The sequence below is a fragment of the Haemaphysalis longicornis genome, unplaced genomic scaffold (genome assembly GCF_048455015.1).
Source record: "Haemaphysalis longicornis isolate Haplotype H1 unplaced genomic scaffold, Haemaphysalis longicornis Haplotype H1 scaffold_1, whole genome shotgun sequence".
Classification (NCBI taxonomy): Eukaryota; Metazoa; Arthropoda; class Arachnida; order Ixodida; family Ixodidae; genus Haemaphysalis; species Haemaphysalis longicornis.
The window spans coordinates 484,047,502-484,064,095 of record NW_027526203.1 but is presented as its reverse complement, the minus strand read 5'-3'; the positions used below and the strand labels follow the sequence as shown (position 1 = coordinate 484,064,095).

At 49.1% G+C, this 16,594-nt stretch overlaps 1 protein-coding gene across 1 annotated transcript in view; it reads left to right on the top strand.

Moving 5' to 3' along the window:
- LOC144156355 (protein slit-like) overlaps positions 1-16,594 on the top strand; it is a 418,661-nt gene that overhangs the window by 289,643 nt on the left and 112,424 nt on the right. Inside the window, 4 exon segments of the mRNA XM_077688358.1 lie at positions 6,977-7,130; positions 7,746-7,817; positions 7,900-7,971; positions 8,045-8,116. Of these exon segments, the coding sequence (XP_077544484.1) occupies positions 6,977-7,130; positions 7,746-7,817; positions 7,900-7,971; positions 8,045-8,116 (370 nt within the window).

Below are 16,594 nucleotides of genomic sequence, written 5' to 3'. Positions count from 1 at the left end.
GAGGACCAGGCAAACGCACTAGCAAAACACTTTCAATATATTTCAAGTTCTACTCACTACACTAATTCTTTCTTGCGGTATAAATCATCCATGGAGAAAAAACCTATTAGGGATAACAAAACATCTGACGAACCATACAACTCTGAATTTTCTCTAACAGAGCTTTTGGTTGCCCTAGGAACATGTAAGGCTTCAGCGCCGGGAGCAGACAGGGTATCATATACAATGATTCAACATCTGCACACAGAAACTCTCCAAACACTCCTTCACCTATTCAATAAAAGTTGGGCAGCAGGATACTTTCCAAGAGCTTGGAGAGAACCTATTGTAGTTGCCATATTAAAAGAAGGGAAAGATGCCTCACTACCTACCAGTTACCGGCCAATAGCTCTGACAAGTTGCCTGGGAAAGCTTTTTGAAAAAATGGTAAATAAAAGGCTAATGCACTTTCTTGAATATTACGGCATCCTGGACAGTTGTCAGGCAGGTTATCGTTCAGGTCGAAGCACAACTGACCAGCTAGTAGCCTTTGAGAGTTATGTCAAAGATTCTTTCATCCACAAACAGCACTGTCTTTCTGTTTTCTTTGACTTGGAAAAAGCATATGACACAACTTGCGCCACGGCATACTGCTTGATCTCAAGGCATTCGGTGTGTCTGGGCACATGCTAAACATTATTGAAAGTTATTTGTCACAGCGAACCTTTAGAGTAAGAGTAGGGACAGTGGTATCTGGAACGTACACACAAGAAAATGGTGTTCCTCAAGGTGGAGTGTTAAGCTGTACTCTGTTTATAGTTAAAATGAATTCGCTTGGGAAATCATTGCCACCCACAATCTCCTACTCAATGTACGTTGACGACGTCCATATTAGCTTTAGATCATGCAAGCTGTCCATATGCGAACGGCAGATACAGTTAGGCGTAAACAGGCTTGCGAAATGGACAGAAAAAATCCTCATAAAAGTGCGTGTGTTTTATTCACAAGACAGCGTGGAATTCATCCAGAACCTGACATCACACTGAACGGAGAACGAATTCCTGTCAAGAAAGAACAAAAGTTTTTAGGTGTTATACTTGACCAAAAGTTTACATTCATACCACACATAAAGGCACTCAAACAAAAATGCTTAAACACTATGAACATTTTAAAAGTATTGTCGCATCAGTCTTATGGTGCTGATAAAGACTGCCTTCTACGCCTATTTGTCAGCTTAGTTAGGTCACGTATGGACTACGGAAGCGTAATTTATGGGTCCGCGTCTAAAACTGCCCTAAAAATGTTAGACCCAGTGCTGCATTTGGGCCTTCGCCTTGCTTCGGGAAGCATTCAGAACAAGTCCGATTCAAAGTCTCTATGTCGAATGTGACCACTGGTGCCTAGAGCACCAGCGTGCTTATACAGCACTGCCCTATGCTATCAGAACAATGTCTATGGAAAATCACCCGTGCAGTTCTATTCTGAACGACGCCTCGTCTGCCCGTTTATATCTAGCACTCCCCTCGATACCTGCCCCTATGTCCTTGCGTGTCAAAGGCCTTGCAGAGGAAATGGGTGTATCTTTTGATGAGGGCATGAAGACCTCCATCGCCGATGTAGTCCCGCCTTGGGAAATGTCAGCGATTTGTTGCGACACATCCTTTAAACTCATTGATAAGCGCCGTGCACCTCGTGAATTGATCTTACAGCATTTTTTACATTTACAACACACATATCCATACACCTCCTTTTACACGGATGCCTCGAAGTCTGCTTCCGCTGTGTCGTGTGCTGCACATGGCCCGGATTTCGCCAGCACAAGGACCTTGAACAGAAATACCAGTATCTTTACAGCAGAGGCTTATGGTATTTTAATCACAGTGGAGCACATTACACAGAACAAAATACAACAATCAATTATCTACACAGACTCCCTAAGTGTGGTTACAGCACTAGATTCCTTTCAACCTGTAAAAAATGTTGTTTTCAATCACCTTTTTAAAGCTCTTGTGACTGCTTATAAATTAAAACTAAAAATACTTGTTTGCTGGATCCCTGGACACAGTGGTATTCTGGGCAATGAAATTGCCGACCAGAACGCCACTTTGGCGGCCCTCCGTAGTGGTGTTGATGTAGCGCAGGTCCCTTACCTTGATTTGAAGCCAGTGATCCGAAGGGGAATCCGTAAATGCTGGCAGAACACATGGGACACATACACAGACAACAAACTCCACTCAGTAAAACCACACCTAGGAAGGTATGCAACAGAAAAACTAAACAGATTCATTGAAGTATCGATTTGCAGACTACGCATAGGTCACACTTACGCTACCCACGCATATCTCTTGAATGGTGCACTCCCACCAGTTTGCGACAAGTGTGGGGGCCGGCTCTCCGTCCTCCATGTGTTAATTGAGGGCACATCCTGCAATGAGGCCAGAAAACGGCATTTCCCAAAAATATATACCTTCAACTTTCCACTACACCCTGCACTGTTTTTAGGAGATGAACCTATGTTCACAATCAAATCTCTTTTAAGTTATCTTGCAGAAATCAAGTTTTTAAAGCTCATCTCATACAGTGCGTGACCTCAAAGCCTACGACCATTGAGCAAGGCCCTGATGTTTCCTACGAGGGGCCCGCTCATGTACCATGCTCTTCGGCTCAAGATACAGTCATGTTCTATCCATAGTCCCCTTCATCTGCCATCATGAATATCTCCATGTTTTAGTCTTCGGGCCGTCTACACCCATATATACAATATTTTAAGATATATCATACTCATTTCATACATACTTTAAGCACAAACCTCACTATGAAAAACGACGCGACATAGTTTTGGCGCTCTTTGGTCTTAGTTACCCTTGCGCCAATAAATGCAAACATACATACATACAATACTGCTTGTAATACACGCCCTCTCTGTGTTTGGCTGATAAGGCGTGACGTAAGTTAAACAGTTGGCGGGAACGATCGCGTCAAACTTTGGCAACTTCAGCCTGGTAAAAGTGACGTCATGTTACGTAACAGCTTGAAAATGGCGGCTGCTTTTGCCACGAAATAGGGAAAAAAATTTCCCCGACCTTCGGCGCCGCGAAATGTCCGGCAATTTGCAGCAGGCGCAGTTTCGTATGACGCGCGGTTTCAAGCATGTTTTCTACCGAGAGAAATAATAGTTTCGACTGTTTCCAAGTCAGCGATCACGGAGCATAAAAATAAGGTGCAGTATTTTGGTTTTATGTTAGGCAATAAAATAAAAACTATTTGGCGTAACTGCAACATAAGAGGGCAGTACAAGCCTCTCCATGACAAAGAGAACCCAATGCATGGCATTTGTCCACACTCGTCCTAGTAAGCTGCTGGGTCACATGATCGAACTCAAGAGAAAAATAACAAAGAAAAGTGACTATTTTGTTCATTACAGCGCTGATTGAAGTTGAGCTTGACGAATGAGTGAATCGACCACATCGGTGCGCTCCACGGTTATCAGGCGTAGCGCTTCCTTGCTCTTATGTGTCATACAAGCGATGATAGCGGCCGTCTTTTAAAGCAAAGCTTTTTACCTCTACCCCCAAGGGTTCTTTCGCGACCGTTGGTGTCAACAGAAAACTCCCGCAAACAAATAAAAGAGTTCACTGGCACCGCCAGGAATCGAACCTGGAACTAATAGAGTAACAAAGCCAGAGTCCGTTGTCTTACCGATTTAGCTACGAGCCCACGCGGATACGGGGAAGACAAGCACATCTACGGGTTTAACCCCTGCATTCTCGCTGAATGCCACGCAATAGCGATTAAAGGAAGCTCACACCAACCCATGTCATCTCACTTCTAGTACGCCACTGTGCTAAAGCCTGTGGCTTCCAGTGTTCACGTAAAAAATGTCAGCTCCTTGTCGTCCGCTTTCACGCCAAATGACACCGCAAGGAACACATTCAAATACTCCTTGATGGCCAGGTTATCACTCCAAGCTCCAGCATCAAGATCCTGGGCCTACATCTCCAGGCCAACACCAAGAGTGACGTACCATTGCAGCGCCTCAAACACAGTCAAACCAATAAAATCATACACATGATCAGGCGAGTTGCCACCAAGAAGCGAGGCCTCAAGGAATCCGATACCTTTCGATTAGTTCAAGCTTTTGTCCTCTCGAGAATCACTTACGTCAACCCCCTGTCTTCTTCTCGGCAAGGAGGACATAACGATGCTTTATATAATGATGAGAAAGGGGGTTGAGCAAACCATTGTTCTTCCCATGAGTGCGTCCACAGAGAGGCTGCTTATCACGGGTATCTACAATACGGTGGAAGAGCTGTTAGAAGGCCATCTTTCTATCCAGAAGCTCCGAATGAGCAGAACTGCGGCGGGCCGCCGCATCCTTCACTAGATTGGCTGGGCGGCACAGAATGTCACTCCGCTTGATGTACTCCTGGACGTTTAGCGACAAGAACTAAAGATGCTCCCTTTGCTTAGAGATATGAACCCTTCACACGACGAGGGTCGCCGAGAAGCACGGGCTCAAGCGCTCAACGCCACCCTCGGTGGGGATCATGCAGTTATCTACAGAGACGCCTCCCAACATCGAGAGTAGCAGTACGCCATCATCGTGGATACCTCCAGAACCAACCTCCTTGCATGTGCCTCACTCACGACCTAAGTCATGACGGCAGCAGAAGAGGCAGCCATTAGCTTGGCTCTCACTCAACCAAGTGTTCCTAAGGTAGTCACCGATTCCCAACAAGCCTACCGGAATTACCAGTTGGGTTTGGTGTCCCTACCTGCACTGCGTGGGCTAAAAAACCACTCGCCAAATGATTCCATTCAGCTCATTTGGACACCCGATCATGCTTTCATGGAGGGCAACGAATACGCCCACCAAGCCTGCGCCTTTATCCCCCGTGCTATGGAGCTGCACAAAGGCAGTCACCCGCTTGTCTCGTTCAGGGGCATAACCCAGCATTATCGCCTTCTGAGAGAGACCCTACTTTCGCCTTACCCTGACCTTTCCATTGAACAACAAACTACCCTACAGCTCATACAATCCGGTTCCTTCCCACACGCGACGCGTCTGCACTTAATGCACCTGAATCGCTAAGACGCTGAATGTAAATTTTGCTCAGAAGTAGGAACACTCCGCCACACAATGGGGGTGTGCGACTTTAGGACTGAGCACCCTCTTCTCTTTCGGTCAACTACCGAACAAGAGCAATGGAAGATGCTGCTGTCCAGCCCCTTTCTGCTTACCCAGCTTCAGCTGGTGCACAGAGCACAGGCGGCGCGGACTTAATATGGGCTACAGTGAAGAAGGAACCACTCCCCTGGGCCGCACCATGGGCCGTTCAGAAATCTGAATAGAAGTATTTCCTCCTCCTCCTCCTCCTCCGATCTCGTCGCCTCCGTCCGCAACGGCAGAAACAGAGAAATGAGATCGCCTAACACCGGGTTTGACCTTTAATTTTATAAAAAAAGCGTTTCCACTCATGTGCTACACCAATACAACTCAACCAACTACCGTTAATGCATCATGCAGTAATTTAACCTTACCAAGAATATATCTTTGAAGTAATAGAGGGTGTGGATAAGTGCATTTCACTTCTCTCTGGTTTCACTATGTGTAGAGCGACGTGAGTGAATTTAAGTGACATCGCATGGGTAATCGTTGTGGGTGCCGTTTACAGCTTTGCTTTCCAACCACATTCGCAGGGTGGATTGGCGCGATTTTTTCTGTGATCACGCCATAAACTTGTAACATAGCAGCAGACGATAGCGTGGCGGTGGTAGTGGCCGGGAAGGAGATAACGCAACAAAACTTGCATTGAAGCAGAGAGCCCAACTATGTTACTAAAAGCGATTGAAAGAAATAAATAGATACGGTAAAATAATTGTGTGATGTTCTTTAGCTCGACATCCGCCTTTCGCTCGCTTTTGGATCGACGTTACTCGATCGCCTTGTGGTGTTGAGGCCAATTTTGACCTGCAGAAATGCGTTTCTCTTGCCAGCCTCAGCTACCGTCTTAATTGTTATAGTACATGCCAAGGGTTTTTGTATCTTTTATGTGCGATGTTTGATACCTTGGTTGTGATCTTTATGAGTGAAGCGTCAAATTGCCCTGCATGTCGCCATAGCTACAGGTGCATTACGTCCCTGATTGCTTACGTTGTGCTTACGCAAAAAACATGGCGAATTGTCTGGGAATTCGTGCAGTCGATAATAGGGCCCTAAAGCGCATAAATAATAAAATGGCAGCGCCGATGAACCGCCGCAGTGTAAACAAATGTCACATAAAGCGAACTGACCAGTGATCATGGCGGCGGCGCGGAACCATAGGCGAAAGGAGTTCCGATACTCTGTACCCTTGTCTAGTGACACTAGCCTAGCGCAAGCGACAAGCCCGCCGTGACGACGAGAAACATTACATACCCTCCATCACCATTTGCAGTGGTTTACAACCGCTTTGCTGCGGACATTCACTTTCGCAGGGCGGAGTGGCGGCCAATTTTTTTCCAATGCCCTTCCCCTTCGACTTCCGCGTGTACTTCTGATTGTGTATATTTCCTGTAAAAGTTGCTTTCATGGTTTTTATCTTAGGCGAGATGAACGCACCACGGGAGACGTAGTCAGCGTATGTTTGCGTTTGGTTTTGATAAACTATTAGTTGTGAGCTAGCGCCGTGTCTTCTCTTTTTTCTGCCTTCATGTCTGTTTTGTAAGCGCTTTCAACACCCAGACGAAGAGTTACCAACTAGCCCAATTTTCAACTGAAATAAGCTACGCTTAAGCGTGCACCCTATAGTCCGATTCCTTTAGCAGCGATCTATTGGCACAATGGTCAGGTACATTGGGCCTTTCCGCGGAACCCTCACGTTCCGCGGTGGCGTTCGATGCACTTGACGCGTGACTGCGTTTAGCTTGCACTCGCTGCGTCACGAACTTGCCCAGAGAGCTTCCTGCGAAATTGTTCGTAGCTGTGCGGACAGTTTGTGAACTGCCATGGGCGCAGGGTCGTCGGAGCAGCCGTGGCCGCGGCCCGCGGGAAGCTGCCAGCGCACCAGCACGTGCCCGTTCCCTTGCGCCTGCTTCGAGGGCGTGGTCGACTGCCGCGACAAGGGCCTCACGGCGCTGCCGCAGCACATCCCGGACACTACCACCGAGCTGTGAGGCACTCTCTCCTTCGGCGCTGCTCGTCCGGAGCGCGGTGTGCGAGGGGCGTGCGAGAAATGCCGTGTTGTAGAAGCGGCCAAGCCTCAAGTCCAGGGACATATGCTCACGCATTCTTACCGATCATCTCTGTTATACTTGGCATCACATCTAAGCTGGTCCCACAGTGCTAATGCTGAGAACATGTGCACCCACACACCTGCATTCTGTTGGCGCACATCGCGATCTCGCTCAAGCTCAGCTGCAGGGCAATTTGAGCGGCAGCAAAACTTGCGGCTCAACATTCCGCACTGCATTACATTATAAAGCAACCACGTTGTGCTTGGTTCGATGTCACAGATTAGCGGACGGTGCTGCCGCGCCTGGACGTCTTATTTCGTCGCGAACATCCAACCCTTGAAGTACACTTCCTGCGCACTCGGGCTGCACGCACGTTACACATCAATTTTTCTGCAGTGGCTGTTCTGGGTGCACCTTAAATGCGTTGTTATGTTGCCTTGCGGGTGCACGCTAATGTTGCGCTGGTATCCTTGTGTACATCATTTCCTGGGCGTGCACATTGGCTCCGATGATTTTTCTGTGGCAGCCTGTCCTGTTTTTTGTGTTTACAGGAGACTAGAGCAAAACCAAATAACGGACATCCCGTCGCAAGCCTTCGCGCACCTGAAATGGATACGGCGAATGTGAGTTTCCATTACTCATTGTGTGTGCAACCGAGTGATTCGCCGCGGTTACATTGGTTCACCCGAGCCTTCCTTCCCACAGTGATCTCAGCAGCAATTTCATATCGAAAGTGGCTGCCGATGCTTTCAGTGGACTCAAGTCACTCACTTCACTGTAAGCGCACTTCCTGCTTCAAGTTTTATGGCGCAGTGTTCGCAACGACCTCACTGTTTCCTCCTCTCATCAGGGTGCTCTATGGGAACCGGATATCGGATCTGCCGCCCGGCATTTTCCACGGCCTCACGTCGCTGCAACTGCTGTGAGTCCGGCACGCTTTTGCTCTCTTCTCTACGCATGGCGAACCGCGGAAGCTTTTTGGTCCGACAATTTTTAACAACCAAGCTGTTTAGCAATTCTTAATTTTTCCGGACCCTAGTTAAAAATACCCGAAAATTGCCGAGCGCGTGCCACACGGTGGCCGCCCGGCAGTTAACAAAAATAAGAAAATGCCGAGCGCTAGTGTGTGCGTGTCCCCTGGCGATCGCCCGCGTCCCCGGTGCACGTTTGTCAAGCCAAGCATACCCACTTAGAAGATTGGCCAAGACTGGCAGGAAAAAAAAAAAACTATAGCGTTCGCCGTAATCGTCGCAACACTTGCTCTGAACGAGAAAGACACGTCATAGTGTACGCCCCTCCAAGGTGATGCCCAATGATTATCGCTTACAAAAAAATTAATGAATGAGCACACGTTTATTGAAAGAAAAAAAAAGAGGAGGAGAGATAATCCCCTTGACATTACCGGAGGCCGCGGTCAAGAGACGGAAATGGGACAGGAAGTAAGGAGTGGGGAGAACAGAGAAAGAAAGGCAGCTAGAAGCAGCCCTCGATGCCGGCTTCTCTGATGAAAATCGGCAGTGGCCAGCTGGTGCTTCCTGTGAGGTGGGCTCGAAGTGGATTAAACCAAAGTTCTTAGTCTGCCGGTCGTAGCGGGCCAAGTGTCTTTGGGCAGCGTCCTCTAGGAACACTGAGTGCGGAACATTCCCACAGGAGGTGTCGCGCACTGCACGGGGCTCCGGTACCCCATTTCTGGCAGTTAGGAGCGCTGTACAGGTTTCCACGCCCGAAGAAGTAGTGAGCCGTACTAGGCGTAGGGGCCGTGCCCGTTCTTACACGCCTTAGCCGCACTGTTGCCCAACGGCTGAATCCGAGGGCCGCGGGTTGGGGTCTTCCGGAACTTTGTTTTGAAGAACGGCCTCACGCTCGGCCTTCGCCAAAGGAGCAGCGTCCTCTGTGTCGATGTCGGCTTCCGAATTTGAATCTGCAGATTCTAAACAGCACTCCCCCCATCCCCCCCCCCCCCCCAAAAAAAAAAGAGAGGTACGCTCAAGCTTATAGCAACAGAGCAACAGTGATGGAGTAAAGGTCGTTGGGACGGAGAATGAGAGAGAGAGAGAGAGAGAGAGAGAGAGAGAGAGAGAGAGAGAGAGAGAGAGAGAGAGAGAGAGCAACTTTATTAATACTCAAGGATCAGGTGAGGGGGTGGGGGCAGTCCAGAGGGCCTCCGCGACCGCCAGGGCCCGGGTGGTCACCAAGTCTCGACTCGATGCCTCCGGGCAACGCAGCGCCTGCTCCCAGAGGGAGGGAGAAGGAGGGGGGGGGGGGGGGGGGGGGTCAGCTGGGCACTCGCACGAAAAATGATAGCGCGTGTCGAGGGCCGGACTGAAACCGTCCTGATGGTCGTGAAGGTTGCGTACACTGCACTTCGCTACCTCCAAGTCTTAAAAGCCAACTGCAACGAAATTTTCGGTTCCCTAAATGGAATATTTTCGGGTAGTATTGCCCTAAAAGTTGCTACCTGCAAAATTTGGAGGCCCAAATAGGCGTCGCTGCACCGTAAACGAAGATCAAAAACGCTCTTTTCAAACCGAAACTGGAAAAAAAGGGCGGCCATTGCAGACGGCCGGAAGTGGTGCATTCAGGAATCGAGTGCGTGCAGCCGGCGTATTTTCCCGCGGCTGCCTGTGAGAAGACGGCGCGCATTCGATGTGTTTCGGGTCGTCCGTGTCTTCAAACATTTAAAACATGCGCGAAAAGGGGTTTGGAAGTTCGTGCAACCATTATTGCTTCGCTGTAAACTGCTGAGACGCGCGTATAGTCGTCCGGTATAGGCCTCCTGCGCTGCCCAGGGGGCGCTGCGCAAGCGGCTTCCGGGCAATACTTCCGGGTAGTACAAAGCTGCGCGGGTTCCATAGGACCCCGTGTTGACAGAAGCAAAATGAGCTCGACGCTCCCGTTTATTTTGCGATGTGGTCACCAGCTCATCCCCGACGCGTCCGATCTATTTCAGCGACCAACTTGGCATTAGGGGAAAAAGCTTTGCAGCGCTAAACACGTTTACAGCGCCGACGAAAGTGCCGGGACCGTGACGGCGTCTGCTACTCGCAGGTTCACCGATCGATTGTCGTACGAAGTGAAATTTTAAGTGAAATTTCTAGTTTAAACTAATACTCTAGGTGACAAAGACTTCTGAAAAACAGCCGATCAAAAAAGAAGAGTGACGCAATCGGCGATGATCGCGCTTTAAAAAAGCCAGCGAGTCCGGCGGACCGCAGGCTCGCCTGCTGCGGTGCGCCGCTCTTTTGCGTACCTGCACACTATGCGTGCACTTTCATTAAACAGTGCTCGTTTGCGTCGCCGTTACGAATACATGGTGCAGCGTTAGCTTGCCGTTTTGTTACGTGTCTGATCAGTGACAAAATGCCGCGACCGTCAGAAGCGTGAAATCTGTTTTGCGATTCCGAAATTAGTGGCTGTAAAACAAAGTGTGCGGGCGAACTAAGAGGCCGCTCGCTTTCCTTGTTTGCTCTCACTTTACTTAATTACGCTCTTGCAGCATACATTCCCAGTTCGCACTTAATAGCCTAGAATGAGGGTCAGCAACGGCCGAGTTCCATGCAGCCGACACGGCGGAGGGCTGGACGTCAAATCGGGTGGGAGGAGGAGGAGGGGGCTTTGAATGTAAAGAGAAAAAATTCAGCGAATTTCTAATAATATTTGACAATAATCTGGCGAAGTGTGAAGATGGGGGGGCAATTCAACTGGAGGACGCCAATTCTCTGTTCTTGTCTCGCTGTCTAACTCCATTTGAAGTCAAAACTGGCGTGTCGGCGTTTATATTCGACGACCCCTGCACTAGAAAACCAACACAGTCAGTGATGATCGTATGTAAATATCCGGGGCCCCGCGCCGTGTATGCGGCTGTGTTATGTGATGTTATAGAAGTACACATCTCTGCAGGCAGCGGGCGTATGATTTCGTGCACGTTTTGCGTCCTTTAATAGCGCATAATTTGTTTATTTAGCGCGCCCCACCTACTCGCTAGTATACATGTACCCTGCCGTTCGTAAATCGTGCGGCGAAAAACGTTACGCAAGAATCATTTAGTTTGCGAAAATACAAAACAAAATTTCCACTCGTTTCAAAGGCGGTGCCAGCCCAGCAGTGCAATTCTTGGGTTCGCTTGCATGCTCCCGCTGAAGAAACCTTTTGCAGTTACCTCAGAATATAGGATGAGCAGCGTTTCGTGTTTATGCTACTCGTTAACTTCCCTTTCTCGACCGCACGCAAGAAGAAAAAACTGCAACTGTCGTCAAACAGTTAAACCACCCTACCTGTCGATACTGTCTCACGCCGCTACCACCACGACAGCTCGCTCAAAAGAAAGCCGACAAATCGGCTTCTTTTAGCGGATATTATTTGTTTAGCCTCTGAAACTACTTTAAGGGCTATTTCATACAGTATGATGCAGTCATTTAAACGCGCCACAAAGCGCCACTACCAGCTTTCACTCTGGCTTGTAATTGAAAACTCATGGAGGGCGGCGAGGGTCGTCTGCTTTTGTACTACCCAGAGGCGTCGGCCGCTAGGGGCGCTGCATGTCGCCAAAACTCCATATACGCCTCGAGCGCGGCCTGTAGGGGCGCCACTGAAATCCCCCTAGCGGCCCGTTTCAAAAGCAGGCGCGGGAGTCCTGGCCCGCTCCCCCCTGTTGCCGTTGCTTTTGGGGCTCGTTCAAGACACCGATTTACCGTTTGTCCGCGTTCGAAATACCGAATAACGTGGAGCAGGCACTCTATTTGCAAGCGTGGTGTGTTAACGAGAGTATAAACGTTTATGACGCGATCTTAGTGAGATCTATATGAGCGCCGGGGGTGTGTCACAGGCCGGCGTCCCGAAGCCAGCATTTGCATGCAGCTGATTGCAATTCCGCTGCCCTGAAATTTAGTGGCAGTGTCTCCGTAAGCAGTGTTTCCTCCGATGGTCATGTTGCGGCCATACACACTATGATGTAAATCGACTTTGTGCACTTACAAAATCCAGCGGAGCACTCATACCTGACAGCACGCAAGTTACGCCTGCCAATATCGCATATCAGATATTGATCAGTACCATGAACACGCCAATGCGGCATAAATTTCACAAACATTGCACCAAAGAAGTACGATGAATAATGCAAAATTACACTCCGGAGTCAGCACACGACGACAAATTTAATGCTGTGTCGTCTTGTGCCGAGGTGAGCGCTCGCAAAGATTCATCTGTTACATTTATCCTACACGAGAAGCGCGAAGATGGGCTTATAGAGTAATCCGCGGCCGTGACCAAACTCTTCTTCGAAACATCGTTATATGACACAGGGAGACTGCAGAATCTAGCTAAACCGAAATCAGAGACCCTAATCAGATACGTTATGGCATTATATAACACTGTGATGATATGATTACACCTCGTTGTGTATTTTCGCTAGCATTGTGTTAAGCTGTGTTGCTATTGCGTATAATGCTGTGTATTGTCCATATGCCATTACAGGCGCGCTTATGCATGTGTTCATGTGTATGTATATGTGCATGTATATATATGGGTATATATATGGATGTATATATGTGTGTGGATGTGTATATATGTATGTGTATATATTTTAAGTCATGTTTAACCAATGTTTATTCAATGATTTTCTTTTTTTTTCTTACCCTCCATTCCTTTCTTTTTTCTTTTTTTTTTCTTTCCGGTGTGTTTCTTTGCCGGATGCTATCAAGCACTGTACACTGGTGTGTTTACGCTATTTACGCTGGCTGCTATGTAATGGAACGGTTCCCTGTCCTTCGTCAAGCTGATTCACAGCTTTTAGTCAGGGAACCGTCCAGAATTCATTCTGGAAATAAAATATTTGATTTGATTTGATTTGACACTCTTCCAACAAGCCCGTGTGTACAAGATTTCGGCGCACCTTAAGGATCTCCAGGTGGTCAAAATTAATCCGGAGCCCTCCACTACGGCGTGCCTCATCGTTTCCGTTGCGTCGGCGCGTTAAACCCTGCAATCAATCAATCAACTCTTCCAACGACACCTCGTATCGCTTGTGAACTGCCTACCCTGTATTCTTCAAAAAATGCGTCCACCGAGTGATCAGCCGTTCGTTGAAGGCGAAAAACAAACGAAAAGTGAACACGCAGCTTGTGTGTGTGATTACTAAAACGTTCATTCGTTGATTTCGCTCCGCATTTGTAAACAACGATAGTTGAGCGTCCTCCTCCTCACCCCCCCCCCCCCTCCACCCCTGTCTAGTGAAATATCAGTGCACTTCGCATCTAGTTGGTCTGGTGAATGTTACCTTGCTCAAACAAACGTCTTCAGCATTTTAGAAGCTGCACTAGTTTTTTTTTTTCATTCCCGTACGATTATTGTATTTATTCCTGCCTTGCAGACCATTCATTTTCCCGTGGTTTCATTAACATATACCTTGGTTCTTACTAGCACATATCTGACAATGCACAGCCTTTGAGTGTACCTAACATTTTCGCGTGGCTTATATTCCCATAAAAGGCACAAGTTTTTGTCAGCTATTGGGTTATCACATCCCCGAAACATATTTTTCTACGACGTACATATTCGAAGCAAAGCCACATTTGTTGTGTGCGCTGCAAAACGAACCACCCTCTTACAGTGCCAATATCAGGTCTAAACAAGGCGACAATAAATAGAATTCACTTGTGCTGACGTGTTCGAAGCTGACAGCGGTGATATGCTGCTGCGCCGCCGACGCCCGCAAGAGCGGCCAAGAAGCGCGCAGAACCGCCTCCCCGGGTAGCTCTTGTTGGCGTTAGAGCGGCTGTACCAAGACGCAGCTGATTTTTTTAAGTGCCCTAAACGTGCATTTAGCTTACAGACGACACCATAACAAGTTGTTTAGTGCGCGGAAAGGCAAAGAGAAGCGAAAGAGAACCAAAACACTGCATGACCTATTATCAGCCACGAAGCGCTAATCCCGCAAACGCCGCGGAGAAGCGGCGGCAGGCGGCGCAGCGATCGCGAATCTCGAGGCGTTACAGGCATCGCGAGGCGTCGTGGAAAAGCTTGAAGCTAGGAAATGTGTACAGAAAAAGCAGTGTGGAACGCTAGATGGGCGCTGGCGCATATGCCTTGTGCCGATCGAATCATCCTGTGTTTGTGAGAGAAAAGAAAAAAAAAAAAAAGCTACCGCGGGAGGAAAGCGTCGAAACATGCGGATTAGCGTGTAAGAATTCGGTTTCAGCGCGTTGTCAAAGTTTAAGTCCAGAATTTTATTGTTTTTGTTCACACGGGCACTTTTGGTCCTGTTAGCAGGGTACCCGCGCCAAATCTTACGATAATGATGCCATGCAACGATGAAAGCACCGCAGTGTCTTCGCTGGCGTCGTGAAACAGTGACCTTTCCCGAGGCTGAATGCTACCGAATGTGCCCCTCTTCTTTGTTTTTTTGTTTGTTTTAACTGGTGAAAGAAATGTTGCCCACAGCACTTAGTATTTATTTGTTTTTTGGCGAAGTTTGTTCTATACTTTTTCCCGCTCCGACCGGTGCGATTACAGTGACAGCAGCGTATCGCCTCGTGTCGGCCGTACTGGCGCCACTCGCGCTCCCGAAGAGTCGACCGGCGCGATCGTGCAGTGGGCCGCACAGCAATCTGCCGTACTCGTTCACGCCCCGACCGGCCGCGACAACAGCGTCATCGTCTCGCGTCGGCCGTTCTGCGTTTTGCGCACTCGTAGAGACGCCCTACCGCGAACTTACAGTGCGCCACACAGCCTCCGCACCCATTCGTGCCCCGACTGGCCGCGACAACAGCGTATCGCCCCGCGTAGGCCGTACACGCGACTCGCGGGTTCGTCGAGTCGACCGAAAGCCTGGTGCCACCGTCGCGAGCATGAAATCGGCCGTTGTGCAGCTGCTGTACTCGCTCGCCTACGGTGTATACTTGCCTCGCGTAGACCGGAACCGGCACACTTCGAATTTGCTCTTTACGTCTCGGTAACCCAGAACTTCTTCAGCTTCTCGCATTACGGAAACGCGTGAAAGCAATTATACGTGCAAGAGGCACGAATTATACTGCTAACTCGGGTGAAGCCGAACGTAAAAGGGCTACTGAGGAGAGGCGACGGGCGCCCGGGAGTCTGGCACGTCACATCCGGAAGGTCGCCGCAGTGGCGACAAGTTGTGGCGACACTCCGCTAGGTGCTGCGTCGGCTGAAGTGGCGTGTTTTCGAACGGTTTTAATAAAAAAAACTGCGCGTTTGTGGAGTTTAAAATTGGGTCGCAAGATACTTTAGTGGTTCATACCACACGTAGAAGCAGAATTTGGGGCAGGTAAAGTTTCGTTGCAGTTGGCCTTTAAGGGCAGAATACATGGAGCTAATACGCGACGAAAAGTTGACGAACAACGCCCGGCGGCGCGCGCCCGACGCGCGGCGGCAGGAAAAACGTCGTCCGCTGCCGATCTATACTCGGTGACAACTTAAGAACGGCACCGGAAGTTGCCGCTGTGCCTTATCACCGTAGTCGAGTGTTTCTCCGCGCGGCGCAAGTAGGGCGTTACTGGGAATATTTTGAACATAGTGGGAGCCGTTCTCGTGATTTTTTGGACTTAATATGCTTATAAACGACTCCAGTGACGACAAACAAACTGCGTGAGACAAGGCAGACGATATCACTCATTCATATCAAACCCCTTTCAAAACGCGCGCGCACTGACATCACGGGTCCGGCGATTTGGCCGACTCATACACTACATACACTACAGCTGGGTCAGAGAAGCTCGTCGGCGGCGAAGCGGCGGCCAGCGGCAAACCGCAGGCCTGAACCAATCAGGTCTTCCGGTTTCCCCTTCATGGACAGCGCCTATAGACAATAGTCTGCTGGACGCGCCATTGCTGCTGCTTCACGGAGATTCACGTCGAGGCTCCTCGCTCTTGTTGCTCGCCTACCTATCCTTTTATCACTCCCTTTCTCCTACCTATCCTTTTATCACTCCCTTTCTCCTCTAATCTTTATATACCCCTCCTCCCCCTCCCCCCCGCACTGGGTTGTATGCAGGTGAGTCCCCAGCTGGGCTCAATAATATCCCCAGTGCATCTCCTTTCCTTTTCACTCGAACCACTTAGTAGTAGTAGTCCCCTTCATGGAGCGCACAGAGCGCTTGCGGACGGCCGTTGAAAGCAAGGAGCTTGATAAACGTGCGCTTGTCTCGCGCGTACTCGAGCTAAAAAAATAGAGTGTAAATCAGAGATAATTTGAGGGATATGGTAAAGCCCGCCCGATTCTGACAGCTCAAGCCGCAAGCGGAGCACGGTCTCGACCCAACTGCCGTGGCTTGTGTCGCCGAGGTAGGTAGGCTTCGAAAAAGGTCCGGAGATACCATGCAAGCTACGGAAAACCAGCCAAGCCTGATAGGTTTTGTGCGCAGTGATAGCGACTTCACTGTTA